The following is a 19,081-nucleotide window of genomic DNA, read 5'->3' on the forward strand; positions in this document are numbered from 1 at the left end:
TCCTTCCTTCCTTCCTTCCTTCCTTCCTTCTTTCCTTCCTTCCTTCCTTTCTTCCTTTCTCTCATTCTTCTTTCTTTCTTTCTTATTTTACTAGGTCCTTTTGCTTGCTAGACAGGTTCTCTATTACTTGAGCCACCCCTCTTTTTTTGCTTCAATTATATTTTGCCTAAAATCTTACTTCCTTGAGGCCAGATTTGAACTGGAATCCTTTTATTTGTGTCCCCTATGTGGAACCACTGGTATGTTCCCTTTCCCATGCCAGAAATGCCTGAGTTTTGATTGATATGGAGGGGGAAATCTTATTAAATTTTTACCTAGACTGGCTTCAAACCTCAATCCTCTCTATCTCTGTCTCCTGAGAAGGTGGGATTACAGGTGTGTGCCACTGCACCTGGCCATTTCCTGTGCCATCCCTAGGATTCTAGCCTCTACAATGCCTTATAGGGAAGTCAAGCATCTGGATTTCTAGCTCAGATGGAGCTGAAGAACATACTCTAGAAATTCTTCCAACCCCAAGTTCAGACCCAGGAGCTTGAACTTCCCAGACAGCCATTTCTACATTTCTTTCCCCTACCTCACATTTCACCCCACCACATTGCCCACCACATTTCCACCCCCCCCCCGAGCTTATATAGGGTGGGCTGCCTTCCTCTGCCATGCCACACTCTTACCAGTTTTTCGGGTGTGTTAACAATTGCCAAAGTAGAGTCTTTTGTTACACAGTCTTCCTTGCTTCTGCTCCAGTGCTCTTCACCGATGGAGAAGAAAAAACACCTTCCTTGATGCAAGTCCCAGTCTTTGGGGCAAGCTGAAGAGACACTTGGGGAATGAGTGGTGTGGATTGTATGCCCTGGAACAGTCACAGAATGATGGAACAGTATTTTACTACATGCTTACAATTCCTTTATTATATTATGCTCTGTTATAGCAATTTCAGTGATTCAAATTGGTCTTAATCCAGAGAGACTTTCCAGCCAGTTTAATCGGTTTCTCTGTGCATGAATGACTTGGAGGGAGTAAACTAGAAAGTCTTGCTTTATGGACTCTTTGTACAAAAAGTTCCTTAATAATGGAGGCAAAAATTCAAGACTATCAAATTCAGAATACAAAAAGATGTGGGTGGAGAGGTGTAAAACCATACACTTTACCTGTTCCATAGCTTCTTGTAGGGATGAGGCCATTGTTATTGTTCCCGAAAATCTGTGAGACTAAAATAAGAAGAAACGTTAAAGGTTACTATACAGTGACTATAACATACGACCTTCAGAGCATGGGCTGAGTCCTGTGACTATTTGCCATGATTAGGGAACTGGAATTTTTCAGATTCTTTCTTTGACACTTCTAACTACCACACGATTTTCTATGATCAATACCCAGTCCTCATTCATGTCCTTCCTCTCTCCTTCTCCCTCTCCCTCTCCCTCTCCCTCTCCCTCTCCCTCTCTCTCTCTTCCTGGTGTGGTGGTAGATATGATAAACCAAGAGGGGAAAAGAATAAGAGAGAAGGGTAATGGAGGAATTTAGATCCCTGGAAGAGTGCTACTGTATTATTAAACAGTTGTTGCAAGCACTTATACTCCAAGCTCTAGAGAGTATTTTTTCCATAATTTCTAAATCATTCATATTTTTATTTTATTTTATTTTTTTATTGTGAGAATACCATACAGAGGAGTACAATTACATGGGCAAGATAATGAGTACATTTTTTTGGGGGGGTCCGGTTGTGAGGCTTGAACGCTGGGCCTGGACGCTGTCCCTCAGTTCTTCAGCTCAAAGCTAGCGCTCTACCACTTGAGCCACAGCGCCACTTCTGGCTTTTTTCTTTTTGCTTATGTGGTGTTGAGGAATCAAACCCAGGGCCTCAGGCATGCAAGGCAAGCACTCTACCACTGAGCCACCTTCCCAGCCCCAACGAGTACATTTCTTATCAAGCATTGTTGCCTCCTCTTTGTTTCCCCTTCCCATCCCTTCCCATATTCCCCCTTCTCCCACCCTATCCTCCCCCCACCCCCACCAAAGTTGTAAAGTTCGTTTTTCGACATAACGACTTGTACATCTCATTGTTGCAGTGGGTTCACTGGTATCCCTAGTTAAACGATTTGTTTTTTCCCTTCCCCTCCACAAATTATACCAACATCAAATACAGTGAAAGCATGGGTTATACTGTGGGGGAGGGACATACAAAGCAACAAAGAAATCATCTTATAAATATGTTAAAAAAACAATTGCATGAAAGGAAAAAAAAACAAAAAAATTTGAATACTTATCTTGGGGTTTATTCCCCTAACATCAACTTATCTGACCTTTTCTGCTTGACTAAGACATATACTAGTTATTGCAAATAAGAGAAACCATGGGACCTATGTTTCTTTGGGCCTGGCTTACTTCACTTAATATAATTTTTTCCAAGTCTTTCCATTTCCTAACAAATGGGGCAATGTCATTCTTTCTGATGGAGGCATAGAATTCCATTGTGTATATATACTACATTTTCTTGATCCATTCATCTACTGAGGGGCATCTGGGTTGGTTCCATATCTTAGCTATGGTATATAATGCTGTAATAAACATAGTTGTGCTGGTAGCTTTAGTGTCAGCAAGATAAACCCAATCCAGTAGATGGAAAGAAATAATTAAAATTAAATCAGAATTAAATGATTAGAATCCAAAAAAACCATAGAAAGAATCAACAAAATAAAGAGTTGGTTCTTCAAAAAAATTAACAAAATTGACAGACCCTTAGCAAATCTTACCAGTAAAAGAAGAGAACACACCCAAATAAATAAACTCAGAGATGAGAGTGGAAACATCACCACAGAAACAACCAGGATTCAGAACATTATAAGGGAATACTTCTCAAACATTTATGCTAATAAGTTTGAGAACTTGGCAGAAATGGACCTTTTCCTAGCAAATATCGACATGCCGAAACTAAACCAAGATGAGTTAAACCATCTTAACAGACCCATGTCAAGCATTGAAATAAAAAACAGCAATAAGAGACCTCCCATCTAAGAAAAGCCCAGGACCAGATGGTTTTACAGCGGAATTCTACAAGGCCTTCAAAACAGAACTCACACCAATAGTCCTTCAACTCTTCAATGAAATTGAAAGAGAAAGTTCACTACTGAATTCATTCTATGAAGCTATAATAATCTTCATCCCAAAACCAGGCAGGGACTCATCAAAGAAAGAGAACTATAGACCCATATCTTTGATGAACATTGATGCAAAACTTCTCAACAAAATTTTGGCCAATCGACTTCAACAATTCATCCAAAAAATCATACACCACGATCAAACAGGATTCATTTCAGGGTTGCAAAGATGGTTCAATATACACAAATCAATTAACATAATTCATCATATCAATAAGAGCAAGGATAAGAACCACATGGTTATCTCAATACATGCAGAAAAAGCATTTGACAAGATCCAACACCTCTTTATGATGAAGGTTCTGGAAAAATTAGGAATCCATGGAACCTTCCTCAATACAATAAAGGCTGTATATGACAAACCTACAGCCAGTATTATACTCAATGGAGAAAAACTAAAGCTATTTTCTCTGATTTTTTTTTCTAAAGAATCTTTAGCTTTATTTACCTTGAAAACTTGAAACAGCTGAAAACTTATTTAACACAAATAAAGACTGAATCATTGGCCTAGAGAGATAAATATAGTATATTAGTAAGCCATACATGGTTTATGTTATATCAAGAGAACAAATTCATTTTGTGTGTAAATTGTAGGCCTATTGTGGGCTTATGTAGAAAATTACTTTTTCCTAGATAACAAAGAATGTTACACTCATTCCCAAAACTGCATCATCGTGTCTTAATGTGCTGTACATGTACATGTGTGTATATGTGTATAATATACATATGTATTATTTTGATGTTTGAACTCAGGATTTAGGCACTGTCCCTAAGGTTTTTTGCTCAAGGCTATTGTATTACCACTTGAGCCACAGGTCCACTTCTGGCTTTTTGGGATAGAGATGTGGTTAATTGGAGATAAAGAGTTTCACAGACTTTCCTGCCCAGGCAGGTTTTGGACCACAATCCTCAGATCTCAGCCTCCTAAGTTGCTAGGATCAGGTGCAAACTATCCATGCTATATAATTTATTGACCATTTTCTTCTTCCCAATATGGACAATGTATCTCTCAAAGCAGAAGTGTTTGAAATGTTCTTTGATTTCATCTCTAGAGAATATTTTTGTTGTTCTCATTTATCTTCTGTCTCAAACCCTCTACAAAAATTTATAATCCTGGAAGATATTGGGTGTTCTTCTTATTTGCACCTTCACAGCCCAAAAAGATGGTGACTAATTGGAGCAGGATTCAGAACCTAGTGGGTGTTTGCAATGAAGCAACTGGGTAAACATTCGAGAGATTTCCTATAAACAGAGAAGAGTCTGTTTAAATACAATAGGCAAATTGGTGGGCTTCCAAGACTGGACAAACCTTCACTCAACACTCAGTTATTTGTTATTATGGGAAAAGGCCACTTTACCCAGATACAATTTTTTCCCACTTAGACATTAGCATTCATTTTCTAATTTCATTCCCTGATTCAATGAATCCTTGTAATGTGTAATATCCCACCTTTCATCAGAAACTACTTTGGAATTATAACTGGAAGAAACTGATATATATATATATATATATATATATATGTATATATATATAAACACACATATATATGTAAATAGTCATGAAACATACATGTACAAATACATGCATATATACACATACATATATAATATGTATATACATATGCATATGTTTCATGAATATTTTGTTCACAACACTCACTGTACTGAGTTGATATATAGATGAACGAGAAAAGGTCTTTCTCTTGAAGATCTTAAGAATAACTAGAGTGTTATATGAGAAAATGAGAGAGTGGTTTCAGGAAAGGCTCAGAGGAAGGGGCTTTAATAGAAGAGCCATCTCTATCTATCTATCTATCTCTATCTATCTATCTATCTATCTATCTATCTATCTATCTATCTATCTATCTATCTACTGATCTCTCTCTCAAGCTAGTTATCATTTATCATCTATTTCTACATCCCACATGATTTATTACATTTGCCTTATTTTTTTATAAAATCATGTTTTTGCTATTCTTCTCTGTCTTGTATACTATACTTTTAGGTACACATACCACGTTACTTAGCATGCTTAGTACAGTGGTTTTTGTGCTGCATGGTTTCTATATGACTACACTTCAGAGTCTAAGAAGCACATTTATATTTACATATTTATATTTATATTAAACTGATTCTATACAATTCATCCTTATTTCCAGAAAGAAGACCTAGAGGAAGATCTGTAAGAATTCCCCTCATGGAGGCTGGATGGTAGAGAGGAAAATACCCTTGCGTGCACCATCTGCTCCCTAGCTCCCCATGGGAATGACACACACTTCCTCCTGCCAATGAAAGCCAGCTCCAAATGTGCCTACGCAAAGGATGTGGCAATCAAGCCCACAGGGGATTCTAGGGTACTGAAACTTAGGAAACCTTATTCTCTCTGACTCAGGTTGGTGGCAACGTGGACATCTTCACGTATTTGTCCTGAAATTTCCTTTCTGCTTTCGTAACTGACGGGCATTACCCAAGGCAGACTAACTACTCTTACCCAACTGCGGTGACCTACTCACTCACATTTCCTTCCTCATTTGTTTTGCTATTGGCTTAAGGGCCTAGAGATTCTACTTTTATTGAATTGCAGTGAAATCCTTTGATATGAAGCGTTCCTCTTATGAATTAATTCATGGAGATGAATTAACATGTGTATAAAGTTTATAGAATTTGTCAAATTTCCCCCTCACGTTAAATCTTGTTCATTCATAGTTCAGCTATTAACATCACCATATCATTGAACTAGAACTCTATTTTCAAATCTTAGCAGCAATAAGAAGCCCTTCAAACTCAGTTTATCCAAGTAAGATTCAGGAAACACAGTTTTCTCATACACTGTGGACTACCTTTTCCAAGGTAGACCAGAGAACCTGATTCATTGCGTGTGCTCACACTCACACATTGCGTGTGAGAAGGGCATTGTCAGTGGCCCCAGGCTATGTCACTTGACTTCAGGTGAAGAAACCTAGGACCTCACCTGTACACTTATCCCTTCCTCCTGACTAGAATCAAAGAGCAAGACAATAGGGAAATCAGGGGAAGCAATTGCTCAAATACTTACAGTGCAGCAGAAATAAGGTCATTCCAATCACTTTAAGGACCACCACAATAAGCATGGAGATGATCATGTGCCAGTTCATGATGGTGAAGATATGGAAGCCCGGGAGGATCAGGGCAGCAGCATGAGAACTTTGGGACCAAGTTGTTTTTCTCCAGCCCTCAGTCAACCTCTTTCCTAGAGCACCTGAGGGAGGGTTGGAAGACAGTTGTGCCATTGAGAAGTGAAAGGAGGAGACCCAGTTATACCCAGACGATGGACAGGATCTCCTGTTGGCTGGGAGCCTTTGAACCTGGTGACAGTGCTTATCCTTCATTTATTCCTCTCTGGGTCTTAGCCCAACCCTCATCCTGTGGCCTTCAAACTCTTATCTAATAATTAAACTCTCCTGTTTCTTTTCATGTGCTTTGCTCCCACAGATTTTAGCTTGTAGTATTAGCCATACTAACTTCAGCTGCAGAAGTCACATTCTTCAATTTTGCCAAGGGTAGTGGCAGAACAGGCATCTCTGGAGGGTGTAGCATAGAGGATGAACCAAGAGTCTGTGCAGACAGCCAGACTTACCTGCGCTCTCCTTGGGAAGCGTGGTTGGTTTGCTGAGGAGGGTCTTCCAGAGGCTTACTGGTTGGTCCAATGGGCAGCAGCCCTGCCCTGAAGCAGTTTGAAGTTGATAGACGGAGTCCTACGTACCCAAAGGGAGTGACTGTCTTCTGCAATTGGACTTCCTTCCCCACAGTTGCTTTGTCCTGGAAGCATCCCCAAGAGAATGCTTCTGACTGTGCAGTGCTCTTGGCAAAGGGAGCAGGCAGGGCAAAGAGAGGAAGGGAATCCCTAGCTGGGCAAGAGGAGGTTCCTGTTAGAGGAGTCATAACACAGGGCAATGTTTCTAGAAGAATTTGGAAAAGAAAAAACCTCAACGTGTGCTAATACTTCCTCTGTTAACTGTCCATAGTTCCCAGCATGCGGTTTGGACTCCTTTGCGAGGTCTACACCTCATTTGTTCTTTCAACAGATGTTGAGTGCCTACCATATATCAGATATTCTTCCAGGCACTTGGGAAATAGGTATTGGATCTGTACCTCTCACGACCCTCTCTAGCATTTTCTGCTAACAACAACAAACTCGTATTTCTTCATGTATTCTTTTCAGATCCATGTCTTCACATGTTGGCCTGACACACCTTTATTGTGCACATGTGTGTAAAGCACTCATCACTTGCCAATCCTCTCTCAAGCACACAGATTATACTGCATATAATCTATGCAATGCTCTTATGTATTTAAAATCATCTTTGAAATCTACAGATGTGACTTTGAAATTATTTATAATTATCAGTTAGTTGGGTCCATAAGTGTGAAATTCATGGATACAGATGGCAGACTAATTGGCAGGCTTCAATTTTTCTTTCTTAGTGATGTTGTAGTTTCTTAGGATGTAATAGAGCATCTTATCATTGAAGCCACCTGGGATTTTGTGACATATAAAAGAATGCTACAAATTTAAGGTGCTACAACTTCAAGCTTTACAAAACAGATAAATCCCTGTACAAATAGAGCTTAAAATAGACTCAAGAAACAGAGGACCTGGAGGGCCTTAGCAAGATTTCCCAAGAACATTGTACAAAGTACAAGTTGTAAAGAACTGTGATTTTTAAGTGATAATTTCCATGTTAAGCTTAAATTTAAAATCACTTTAACAACTTTAACATACAAAAAATCAAACAATTTGGGCGCTTGTGGCTCACAACTATATTCCTAGCTACTCAAGACATTTGAGATCTAGAAGATCACAGTTTGAAGCCAGACTAAGCAGAAAAGTCCGAGTGCCTTATCTCCTATGTAACTAGCAACAAGCTGGGCCACAGACATGGCTTAAGTGATAGAGCACCACCAGCACAGCAAGCAAGGTGAGCAAATGAGAAGCCCTGTGTTTAATTCCCCCCCCCAACCCAGTACTAGCAAAAAACAAAACAAAACTATATATATATATATATATATATATATAATTTGTTGTTTGGCTACATGTAAGTACTTCATGATGATCACCATGTGATCTCCTCAAACATTTACCTTTTTTGGATAGGATCACAAAGGCTCAATGGCTCTGTGCATACCATTATGTAAAATGATGCTTATTGAAATGGACTCCAAGAAACTGAAACAAGAGCTTTTTTTTCGTGGTCCTTTTTTCTGTTTTTACCCTTTTGTCCCTGTTGTTGATTTCTGTAGCTCTTGTCTTATATGTAAGTTTATCTGATTTGGGGAGGGGAAGGGGAAACACAGAAAAGGTGGGACAAAGGGTGAATGAATTCAACAGTGATACTCACTAGACACTATGCTGGAAATTAACAATACAACTTCGGGGAGAAGAGGGTCAGGAGGGAAAAACTGGGAGAAAATAAGAGAGGGTGACACTGTTCAAGAGGAAATGTACTCACTACCTTACTTATGTAACTGTAACCCCTCTGTACATCACCTTTACAATAATAAAAAAAGAAGAACATCCTAAGTCCACTCTGCAAGCTATACAGAAATGCCTGATACATTCCCTACTATCCTAGAACTATTCTTTGATTTAATTGTAGTTTTGTACCTTTTGACCAACCTCCTAATCTTCTTCAACTTCGAATCCTCTTATTTTTTTTCTGGTAAGCACCTTTTAACTCTCTACTTCTGTGAGAAGAGTTGATTTATAGTTCACAGGTGAGTGAGATAATGAAATATTTGTCTGTGTGCCTGGTTTATTTCACTTAACATGTCTTCCATATCTAGGTTGTAACAAATGAGAATTGGTATTTTTTAAGGTAATAAGAACAATTATTGTCAAAGTTGTTACCCCTTCCCTCATTTTTCTTCTTTTTAAATTTTTGTTGTTGTAAAAATAGTGTACAGAGGGATTACAGTTACATGAGTAAGGTAATGAGTACATATGCTATCTAACATTGTTACCTCCTCCTTTCTTTTCCTCTACTATCCCTTCCCTCCTCCTCCCCAACTCCCCCTTTCCCCTACCAAATTGTAAAGTTCATTTTCAACATAGTGTCTTCTTTTACATCTCACTGTTACAATGGGCCAACCTGTATCCTTGTTTAGAATTGGTATTTTTTTAATGGCTGAATGAATAGTGTGTGTGTGTGTGTGTGTGTGTGTGTGTGTGTGTGTGTGTGTGTGTGATTCTCTTTATCCTCTCTTTTGTTATTGGATACTTAGGTTATTTCCATTTCTTACCTACTGTGACTAGTGCTACAATAGGAATGCAGAGATCTACTTAATATACTGATACTCATTTCCTTTGTATATGTTCCCAGTGTAGAAGTGCGGCTTATATGACAGTTCTACTTTTAATTTTTTGAGATTGACAATCACTTTTAAAATACATGTATCCTTTTATCTATTAATAGGTATTTTGATATTTAAACTTTATTTCATCGGAGCCAAATTTTGCAAGGATCAGTACTATTGTGAATTCAAAATATTCACACTTAATTGCCGACTATGCTACCCTGACTGAATTCTCTCTCTGAACTTTCCTCATCTAGAAACTAAAGGTAGTACAGAAAAATATTAAAATATGATTACTGGAAAATAATTGATATAAAATAATGCAGTGGGAAAGCTCAGGTTATACTCCACCAAACTCTGTATACACAGTTACTTAATTCAAACACATGTTGACACAAACCTGTAGAAGCATTCAAATATCAGCTCCTGCTGCTAATAATTTCAGTTATGAACCTGAGATTGGAATGTCTGGGACACTTAAAATTTTAAAGTTTTAGATGGATGACTATGTTCTTGAACTTTGGGGTGTATGAATGTAGGATGGTTCTTTGTATACTTTTTCTTGCCTTCCTGTTAAGACTAAGAGATGCCCAAGGGCCTGACCTGTATTTTCAGCTTACAAAATGTTGGACCTCAGCAAATCAATGACACAAATACATTTGTTAACCACTGGTACTTTTTCAATTTCCCCTATCTATACCTTAAGTGTAGATATATGTAACATATAGATAACTATCAGGTATACACAGCATATTTGCTGAGTAATTAGGAAAAGAGCTGCCACGAGAGAGATTTGGGACATTCCCCTAATATAGCTATAAAAGTTGTCATGTGCTGGGCGGCAGTGGCTCACGCCTGTCATCCTAGCTACTCAGGAGGCTGAGATCTGAGGATCAGGGTTCAAAGCCCTGGGCAGGAAAGTCCGTGAGACCTTTATCTCCAATAAACTACTAGAAAACTGGAAGTGGTGCTGTGGCTCAAGTGGTAGAGTGCTCACCTTGAGCTGAAGAGCTGAGGGACAGCACCCAAGCCCAGAGTTCAAGCTCCACGACTGACAAAAACAAACAAAAAACAACACAAAAAACGTCACGTATATTTAGGGCATTCTTTGCACAGAAAAGCTCAAAATTCGATTTCATTTTCTCATTTCTCTAATCTTTTTAAAAGCACAGTACTTTCTTAGACAATATACATACATCTTAATGTATACAGTTGACTTTATATATAACTAGTATATATGCATGTATATGATTAACTAAACCATATAAACATGTATATCTACCATTTTTACTACCTCTTACTCTCCTGCTCCTCTTGGAACTTCATGGCTTTTAACTTTGCCAATACTTTATAACCCAACCCAAAACTTACGCTTTTTTCAGACTAGCATCTCTTTTAAGATCATAAGTATGCAATGATGCAATGCAAATGTTAGTCCTTCATTTCCAAAAATCTGCTGGTGACATGATGTTAACCAAATGGTAACAGCCTTAACCATTTCTCCAAAACTGAAGCCAACTTCCCCTCTCCACTTCCTTATTTTCATGAATGATTGCATCATATTAACAATGCCCACTGAAATCCTGTTTGATTCTTTCTTCTCTGTCAGCACTATATTAAGACACTGAACTAAGATGATGATAATTTTCCTAACGCTCTCATATCTGTGCCTACTTTTCTATTCCTGCTATCTTCACCCATGACTAAATTTTTGTTCATTGTAATTAAAATACAAATGGATCTTCCTTCCTTTCATATCGATCCTACACAGTGTTATTTATAGCTTTATAAAACCACTTTACTGATTATGTTTATTTTAGGTTCTATTATGATTACTAACATGAAAAGCCTCAGCTCAAATTTGGCTCTGTAATGTGACCCACATCTACCCTCTCATTATACAAACTATTGTCTACATCATTCACTTGAATTCTGACCCCACTCCTGTACCCCCATTTCTCAATGTCATTTGATTGGTTTCAGAGGAGGGACCCAGGCAGAGGACAGTCTGCTCACAGGGCAAGAAGTCTAGGTGTTCTATGATACAGAATATTTATTACTACAGTAGAAAAAAACCTGAGTAGTTTCAATGGTTTCTTAAAGTTAGTGTTAATTCTTGATTGAATTGAGAGTCAAGATGAATCTAGAGGTGTGCATGTTTGTGTCCAAAGTATAGTCTAAACTCAGGTAACAGGAAAATCATCAGAAGTAACCTCTGAGGTCTGCTTAGCACAGACATTTAATTGGGAATCCAAGACATAATATGATGAAGAGTTGAGTCATTGTGGAAATTAAGTCCTCGGTGCTTAGTTGGCTAGTACACATAGAAAAGCAAATTTAATTTCCAGATCTGGAATAAAAATCATAGGCAATTTTCTTCCCTTGAAATATGCAGGAAATAAGAGGGAGAGACAGACAGACTGAGATCAACATTCCATATAAGAGAGACAGACAGACTGAGGTCAGTGTTCCATATAAACATATGGATTCTTTTACTTTTTATTTTTTGTCGGTTGTGGGGCTTGAACTTTGGGACTGGGTACTATCCTTGAGCTCTTCAGCTCAAGGCGAGCACTCTACTACTTGAGCCACAGTGCCACTTTCGGTTTTTTCTGCTTATGTAGTGCTGAGGAATCGAACCCAGGGCCTCATGCATGCAAGGCAAGCACTCTACCACTGAGCCACCTTCCCAGCCCCATATGGATTCTTTTTTTTGGGTCTGGTTGTGGGGCCTGAACTCTGGGCCTGGGCGCTGTCCCTCAGCTCCTCAGCTCAAGGCTAGCCTCTACCACTTGAGCCACAGCACCACTTCTGGATTTTTTCTTTTTTGCTTATGTGGTGCTGAGGAATAAACCCAGGGCCTTATGTATGCAAGGCAAACGCTCTACCACTGAGCCAGCTTCCCAGCCCCCATATGGATTCTTAATAAAACAATACCAATCAAATGTAGCAATATTTAAAGTAATACATTATGGTCAAGTGAAGCTTATCATAGGAACACAAGGTTTATATGACATTCAAAAACTAATAAAATAGAAGAGGAAAACAAAAGAACTATATCAGTAAATGCCTGGGTGTTGTCCCTGAGCTTATTTGCTTAAGATTAGCACTCTCCACTTGAGTCACAGCCTTTTCAAATCTGTCAATTGGACATAAGAGTCTCACCGAGGGCTGGGAAGGTTGCTCAGTGGTAGAGTTCTTGCCTTGCATGCATGAGGCCCTGGGCTCGATTCCTCAGCACCACATACACAGAAAAAGCTGAAAGTGGCGCTGTGACTCTAGTGATAGAGTGCTCGCCTTGAGCTGAAGAGCTGAGGGACAGCGTCCAGGCCCAGAGTTCAGGCCCCACAACTGACAAAACAAAAACAAAAACAAAAACAAAAACAAAAAAAAGAGTCTCATGGAATTTCCTGCTTGGGTTGGCTTTGAACTTCAATGCTCAGCTCTCAGCCTCCTGAATAGCAAGGACTATAAACTTAACCTACCAGCATCCAACTGTAGAGGGAACTTTTAATAAAATTCAACACTCATTGATGATAATAATGCTTAAGCACTTAGGGTAAAAATAATTTTTTCATTGCCTGATAATTGGAATATACAAACAGTTGCAGCTGACATTATTATACTGAGTGATAAAATATTGAATATTTTCTCCCTAAAAATGGAGAAAAAACCCAGGATATATTCTCACATTAACTCTAAACAATATTTTATTGGAGATTCTGCCAAGTAAAATAAATTAAATAAAAGATATAAAATGAAGCAGAAAAAAAGTAAAATTGCTTCATATGTTGTTGGCATGATTGTTTAAGAATTTTAGGGATTCTACAAGCAACTACTAGCATTACTACTACATTAGGAAAGCCATAGATACATGATTAGTGTAGGTTGTGTTTTATATACTGGTAGCAAACAATTGAATGAAACTTTAAGTAATTAAATATACAGTAATAAATGTTAAACACATAGAAATAATTTTTTTTGTCAGTTGTGGGGCTTGAACTCTGGGCTTGGGTGCTGTCCCTCCGCTCTTCAGCTCAAAGCAAGCGAGTGCTCTACCGCTAGAGCCACAGCACCACTTCCAGTTTCCTGGTGGTTTATTGGAGATAAGAGTTTCACAGACTTTTCTGCCCTGGTTGGCTTTGAACTGTGATCCTCAGATCTCAGCCTCCTAAGTAGCTAGGATTACAGGCGTGAGCCACCGGCGCCCAGCAGAAATAATGTTATTAAAAGAATTTTACATTGAAAACTTTAAATCCCTAAAAGAAATGTAAGATTAAACAAAAGAGGAAGTATGTATGTTTATAGATGAATTTACAGGAGATTGAATGTGTTTATGAATAATAATATGTACCTTTCTCTCTCTATCTATGCATATCAGTTGTTATGAAAGTCATGATTCAAAGTAATTGAAACAACTTGGAAAAATAAAGTATGTTTGGAAGACTCACAATATTTGCCTTTAAAACTGACTTATGATTTATAGAAACCAAGGAAACTAAAGGAAATTAAAACCAAGGAAATTAAAGTATTGTTTAACAGTAGACAAACATATAGTTATTTCTCAATGAAGATGTCAAATCCATTTAGTGAGGAATTGAAAAGATTCAATAAATGGCTCTAAGCTTCCTAGATGGATACACAAAAAACTAAGCTTCATCCTTTCAAAGTGGATTATATAACCAAATAACTAGATTATATGAAATTAATTCAAACTGGACTCTATAGCCAGACATAAATATTAAAACTCTTAAAAATTAAGCTGGGCACCAGTGACTAATGCCTGTAAACCTAGCTACTCAAAGGAAGATTGTGGTTTGAAGCTAGCCCCAGATGGTAAACCAGTGAGACTGTTATCTTCAGTTACTACGAAAAAAGTCAGAAGTGCTTGCCTTGAGCAAAAATGCTCAGAAACAGTGTCCAGGGTCTGAGTTCAAGCTTCAGGACTGGCATACACGCATACACACATACACATACAAAAAAAAGCACTTTGTTAAAATTAAAGAGAAAAAAATCATGAACTTTTTTCATGTAAGATGCAAGCAGATACATCTTGGAACATAAAAAGTACAAATATGAAAGATAAAAATGCAAATTGAATTTTATTAATCCAGAATTTCTTCTCATTAATTTACAATTAAAAAAATAAAAAGGCAAGTATAGTCTGGGTTAAGTAAATACATATAAGGACAAAGGACACATATATATGTGTATATATGTATATACATCTATATATTTCCATACATGCATGATTATGTCAATATTTTGCATATATATTTATACAAATGCCTACAAATCAATAAGAAAAACAGACTTCTATATAATTTTGTTATAAATATACATGTAACGGGTATGAATACATATATAAAACATACACAAATACTAAAATTCACTAATAAGTAATCCTATAAATCAGCAATAAAAAGACACCTCAGTGTAAGCATATAGGCCAACAAATAGCTTATAGTAGAAGATATACAAATGACCACGCTGAACATGAAAATTTGCTACATGTCATTTGCTCTCAGGAAAACGCAAATTAAAACTATTTCACTCCCATTAGAATAACCAAAATTAAAAAGACTGACAGTAGGTGTGATGGCACATGGCTATCATTTTATCTACTCAGGAGGCAGAGGTAGAAGGATCATGGGCCTGGACCTGCCCTGGTAAAAGTCAGATCTTATCTAAAAAATAAGCTAAAACTAGTAAAATGGCTCAAGTGGTACAACACTTGCTTGAGGCCCTGAGTTTAAACTCCTGTACCAAACCTACTAACATCACCAAATTGCTGTTGATGAGAATATAGAGCAACTCTCCTACAGGGTTGACTGGAACAAAAATGTCAGGATCACTTTGGAAAACTCTTCAGCAGTTTCTTTTTTAATTTGCTTTTTTATTATAAGTAGTTTCTTATAAAGTTAAACTTGTATTAACCTAATGACATGGTGTTTTCATTCCTAGGTGTTTATCTAAGAGAAATGAAAATTTTGTCCATGGATGAAAAATGTTTATAGGAAGTTTATTGATAATAACTCCAAACTATAAACAACACAGTAACTGATCCTTACTTGTGGGTATATAAATAGGCTGTGATTTATATACTATAGGTGAATCTCTAGTATATCATGTTGAAAATAAAATCATGCAAATGACCATATGACAAAATTCTCTGAATCATGCATTATCAAAGAAATGTAAATTAAAAATACAAGATACCGATACACATCTCTTAGAATGATCAAAATCCAGAACACCAAATATTGGCTCTTGGTCATTGTTTGTGGGAATATAAAATGGTACAAACACTTTGGAAGGAAGTGTGATGGTTTCTTATAAAATAAAACATCCTTTATCATATGGTCCAATATCTGATTTACTCAGAATTTACTTAAAGTTGTTGAAAGCTCATGTCTAGAAAACAATCTGCACAAGTCAATCTGAAAAGGCTACATCCCATATAATTCCAACTATATGGCATTATGAAAAAGAGTAGCTGTGGAGATAGTGAAAAGGCTCGTGGACCAGGTCCTGGTGGCTCACATCTCTAATCCTAGCTACTCATGGGGCTGAGATCTGAGGATCGCAGTTTGAAGCCAGCCTGGGAAGGAAGGTCTATGAGACTCCAATTAACCACCCGAAAACCGCAAGTGGGACTGTGACTCAAAGTGGAAGAGTGCTAGCCTTGAGTGAGAGTTCAGGCCCCAAGCTCAAGCCCCACAACCAATAACAACAAGAAACAAGGCTAGCGGGTCCCAGAAGTTGAGGGAGAGTGGGTAGGATGAGTAGGGAGGGCTCAAAAGATTTTTAGGTCAATGAAAATTTTGTATGTTATATTACAATGGTCAATACATACTATTATAAATTTATCCAAGCTACAGTGTGGGGGGTGTTGATAATGGGGGAGGCTGTAGGATGGCTTTGTGCCTTTTTAAAAAATGTTATGGTGAACCTAAAACTGTTCTGGAAAATAGTTTTTAAGAAAAGCTATGGATATAATGTACACCTTTCCAGAGAGAACTTTCACAAAAACAAAGAAAACAAGGGTGGTCTCCACTGTTTTCTTTTCTGTGATATTCCTCAGAATTCTCTAGGAAAGTGGAATTAAAAGGAAATGATACATGGTCTGGGAATGTGGCTTAGTGGTAGAGTGATTGCCTAGCATTCATGAAGCCCTGGGTTCGATTCCTCAGTACCACATGCACAGAAAAAGCCGGAAGTGGCGCTGTGGCTCAAGTGGTAGAGTGCTAGCCTTGAGCAAAACAAAGCCCAGGGACAGTGCCCAGGCCCTGAGTTCAAGCCCTAGGACTGGCAAAAAAATAGCAATGATACAGTTTGGTTTGCTATACCTTGGCTTGGATCATCTGCTTAAAAACTAGGCGGTCTAGTTTTTAAAGACTAAACATTTGGTCTTTCTGGCCTACCTAGAATGTAGCCTAGGCATTGACATTAAAAAAATAAAATTCTTAACTAATCTAATTGCATAGCCAAGAATGGGGACCATGGCCTCTGAGGGGAGCCTATGGCAATCTTGGTGTCTACAAAGTGAAAGAAGTCAGATAAAGTCACAAAACTTGTAGCCACGGAGATGAAGAAAAGGCTAATCTATTTGGGAAAACAGAAAAAATTAGATGGATCCAGAGCAGAAGGTACCTGAAATGAGAAAGCAATTCTCTTGCAGCACCCACAGCTAGTATAAGTAAGGGCCTCCAGTGACCCATGACTTTGAAATCTTTCAGTATTTTAATGTCTGGTGTTCAAGTTTCTCTTCTGAAATTTTTTAGAAGTTGTTTTGGTTAATTCATATATATATATATATATATATATATATTCAGGAAAACAAAGTTGACAGAATCTCTGCCTTTTGATTAGGCTCTTCTCGCAGGTTCCTTAACTAGCACAGCTAACAGAGCAGAGTCAGAAGGGTCACAGGACTGTGGAATCCAGGACACTCAGTGAACACAGATCTCCATTACCTCTCATACAGCAGGTGGAAGTCCATTGGGAGTCATTGTCTTTACAGACAAAATGACCTTTATCTGTTGGATCCTTTGGCCTTTTAATGTAGTGTCTTTTGAAGCTGGAGCTATGATCATTGTTCTCAGCTTTTCTTTTTCAGATTTTATGTTTCCACGCAAAATGTGCCATTTGAAAATGATGTAATGTCCACAGTAGCAAGTATTTTCAACTATTATAAAGAGCACCAGTTTGGGCAAAGAACCCAGCACCCGTGTTAAAAGCCAGCCATACTGTCTTGAGATTCAGCGGTGATTTCACAAGTGGTGATTTCTCATGGGTTAGCTCCTACTGAGCAAGGATAATAAACCATAGCACCGACGGAGTTCACCCTGCAGATCTCACCTTTAGAGTTTGTTCATTATCCCAAACTAACCTACAGAATCAAGACTAGTATAATTGTCCAGCTCACTCAGAGAGTTTTAACTATTATACCTTTCTATGAGTGAGACAACTTATTGAGCAGAAACTTCCAGTTCAGTTTCAAAAACAAATTGGAATGCTGAAGAATCCGAAGATTATTCCCGCACATTGGAGGCATATGCAGGATGACTCCACTTGACCTCCAGCCTCACTCAGCACAGCATCTTGGGAGCTGCCTTGTGGGCTGTCCTTACCTTTCAGCTTCTCCAAGCCCAGAGAAGAATGGTCTTTACTGCCCTCCTTAGCTTGGCATTGCCTGAGATCAGGATGGCTGCGTGGCCCCCAGGGCAAGCCGCCATCACCGCTACACAAACCATCACCCCGACCTTGTTGCGCCACAGTATCAGTAACGGAACGGAGACGAGAGCAGCGCAGAAGGCCAGCACATAGAAGCAGAGAAAGGAGACCAGAGATATGAGAGCTTTGACGTGGGCTTCCAGGCTGGGGTCCCCAGAGTCTCTGGTTTGGGACTTCATTGTCCTCAAGTGACTTCCCAGGGAGAAAATCAGCAACCCGGATGACACCAGAAAAGATAGGAAAGGAGGGAGAGACATCACATTGCAGAAGAGAAATGAGTAAAAAAATTGGAGGTTTGGAACTTGCAAACCGAGTTCTGTATCATTCAGGGGTGACCCCATGGTGGCCATGAACTGAGATCTGCCAAAAAAGTCCCACATACAGAACACAGCACAGACCAAGGATAAAAGCATGGCACCCAGGAGAATGTGGGAGATCTTCCTGGAGATCCAGCTCATCAAGCAGAGCAGAAAGGGGTGAGAGAAACGGGCAATCTTAGAGCAGTAGAGGAGGCTGAGGCAGGCCGCGAGCCAGAAGCTGACTTGGCTTGCGATCATCCAGAGCATGAGGATGGCTTGGTAGCTGTCGTTCAGCGGGTGTTGGATCTGCTGGAAGCAGGTGAGCTGGATGGCGTTCAGAAACAGCAGCCCATTCAGGAAAAGCCGCGTGATGCTCAGACATAGTAGCACAAGATCGCAGCTGCTCAATGGCTGCTTCTTTACTACATCCCAAAAATTCACCAAGAAAATGAACGCATTGGCCAGGATCCCCACTGCAAACTCCAGAAAGGAAAGAAACAAAAACCCAATCTTGGCTTCAAAGGACACAGTTAAGGATGGAGTCAAGGTCAGCAT

The 19,081-nt window shown here is 38.7% G+C and overlaps 2 protein-coding genes across 2 annotated transcripts in view; both read right to left on the minus strand.

Moving 5' to 3' along the window:
- The window catches only part of Clec5a (C-type lectin domain family 5, member A), a 10,712-nt gene extending 3,745 nt beyond the window's left edge, over positions 1 to 6,967 (minus strand). Inside the window, exons 1-4 of the mRNA XM_013021654.1 lie at positions 6,775 to 6,967; positions 6,214 to 6,396; positions 1,149 to 1,208; positions 672 to 850 (exon numbers count right to left, since the gene is read on the minus strand). Coding sequence (XP_012877108.1) covers positions 672 to 850; positions 1,149 to 1,208; positions 6,214 to 6,292 — 318 coding nt within the window. The 5' untranslated portion in view covers positions 6,293 to 6,396; positions 6,775 to 6,967. The remainder of the gene's footprint in view (positions 1 to 671; positions 851 to 1,148; positions 1,209 to 6,213; positions 6,397 to 6,774) is intronic.
- An 11,160-nt stretch (positions 6,968 to 18,127) lies between these two features.
- LOC105989548 (taste receptor type 2 member 38) lies at positions 18,128 to 19,081 on the minus strand. Its single transcript, XM_013021652.1, has one exon. It carries the CDS (start codon positions 19,079 to 19,081, stop codon positions 18,128 to 18,130), a length of 954 nt encoding a protein of 317 aa, XP_012877106.1.

This window comes from Dipodomys ordii, unplaced genomic scaffold (assembly GCF_000151885.1).
Source record: "Dipodomys ordii isolate 6190 unplaced genomic scaffold, Dord_2.0 Scaffold56, whole genome shotgun sequence".
Taxonomy (NCBI): domain Eukaryota; kingdom Metazoa; phylum Chordata; class Mammalia; order Rodentia; family Heteromyidae; genus Dipodomys; species Dipodomys ordii.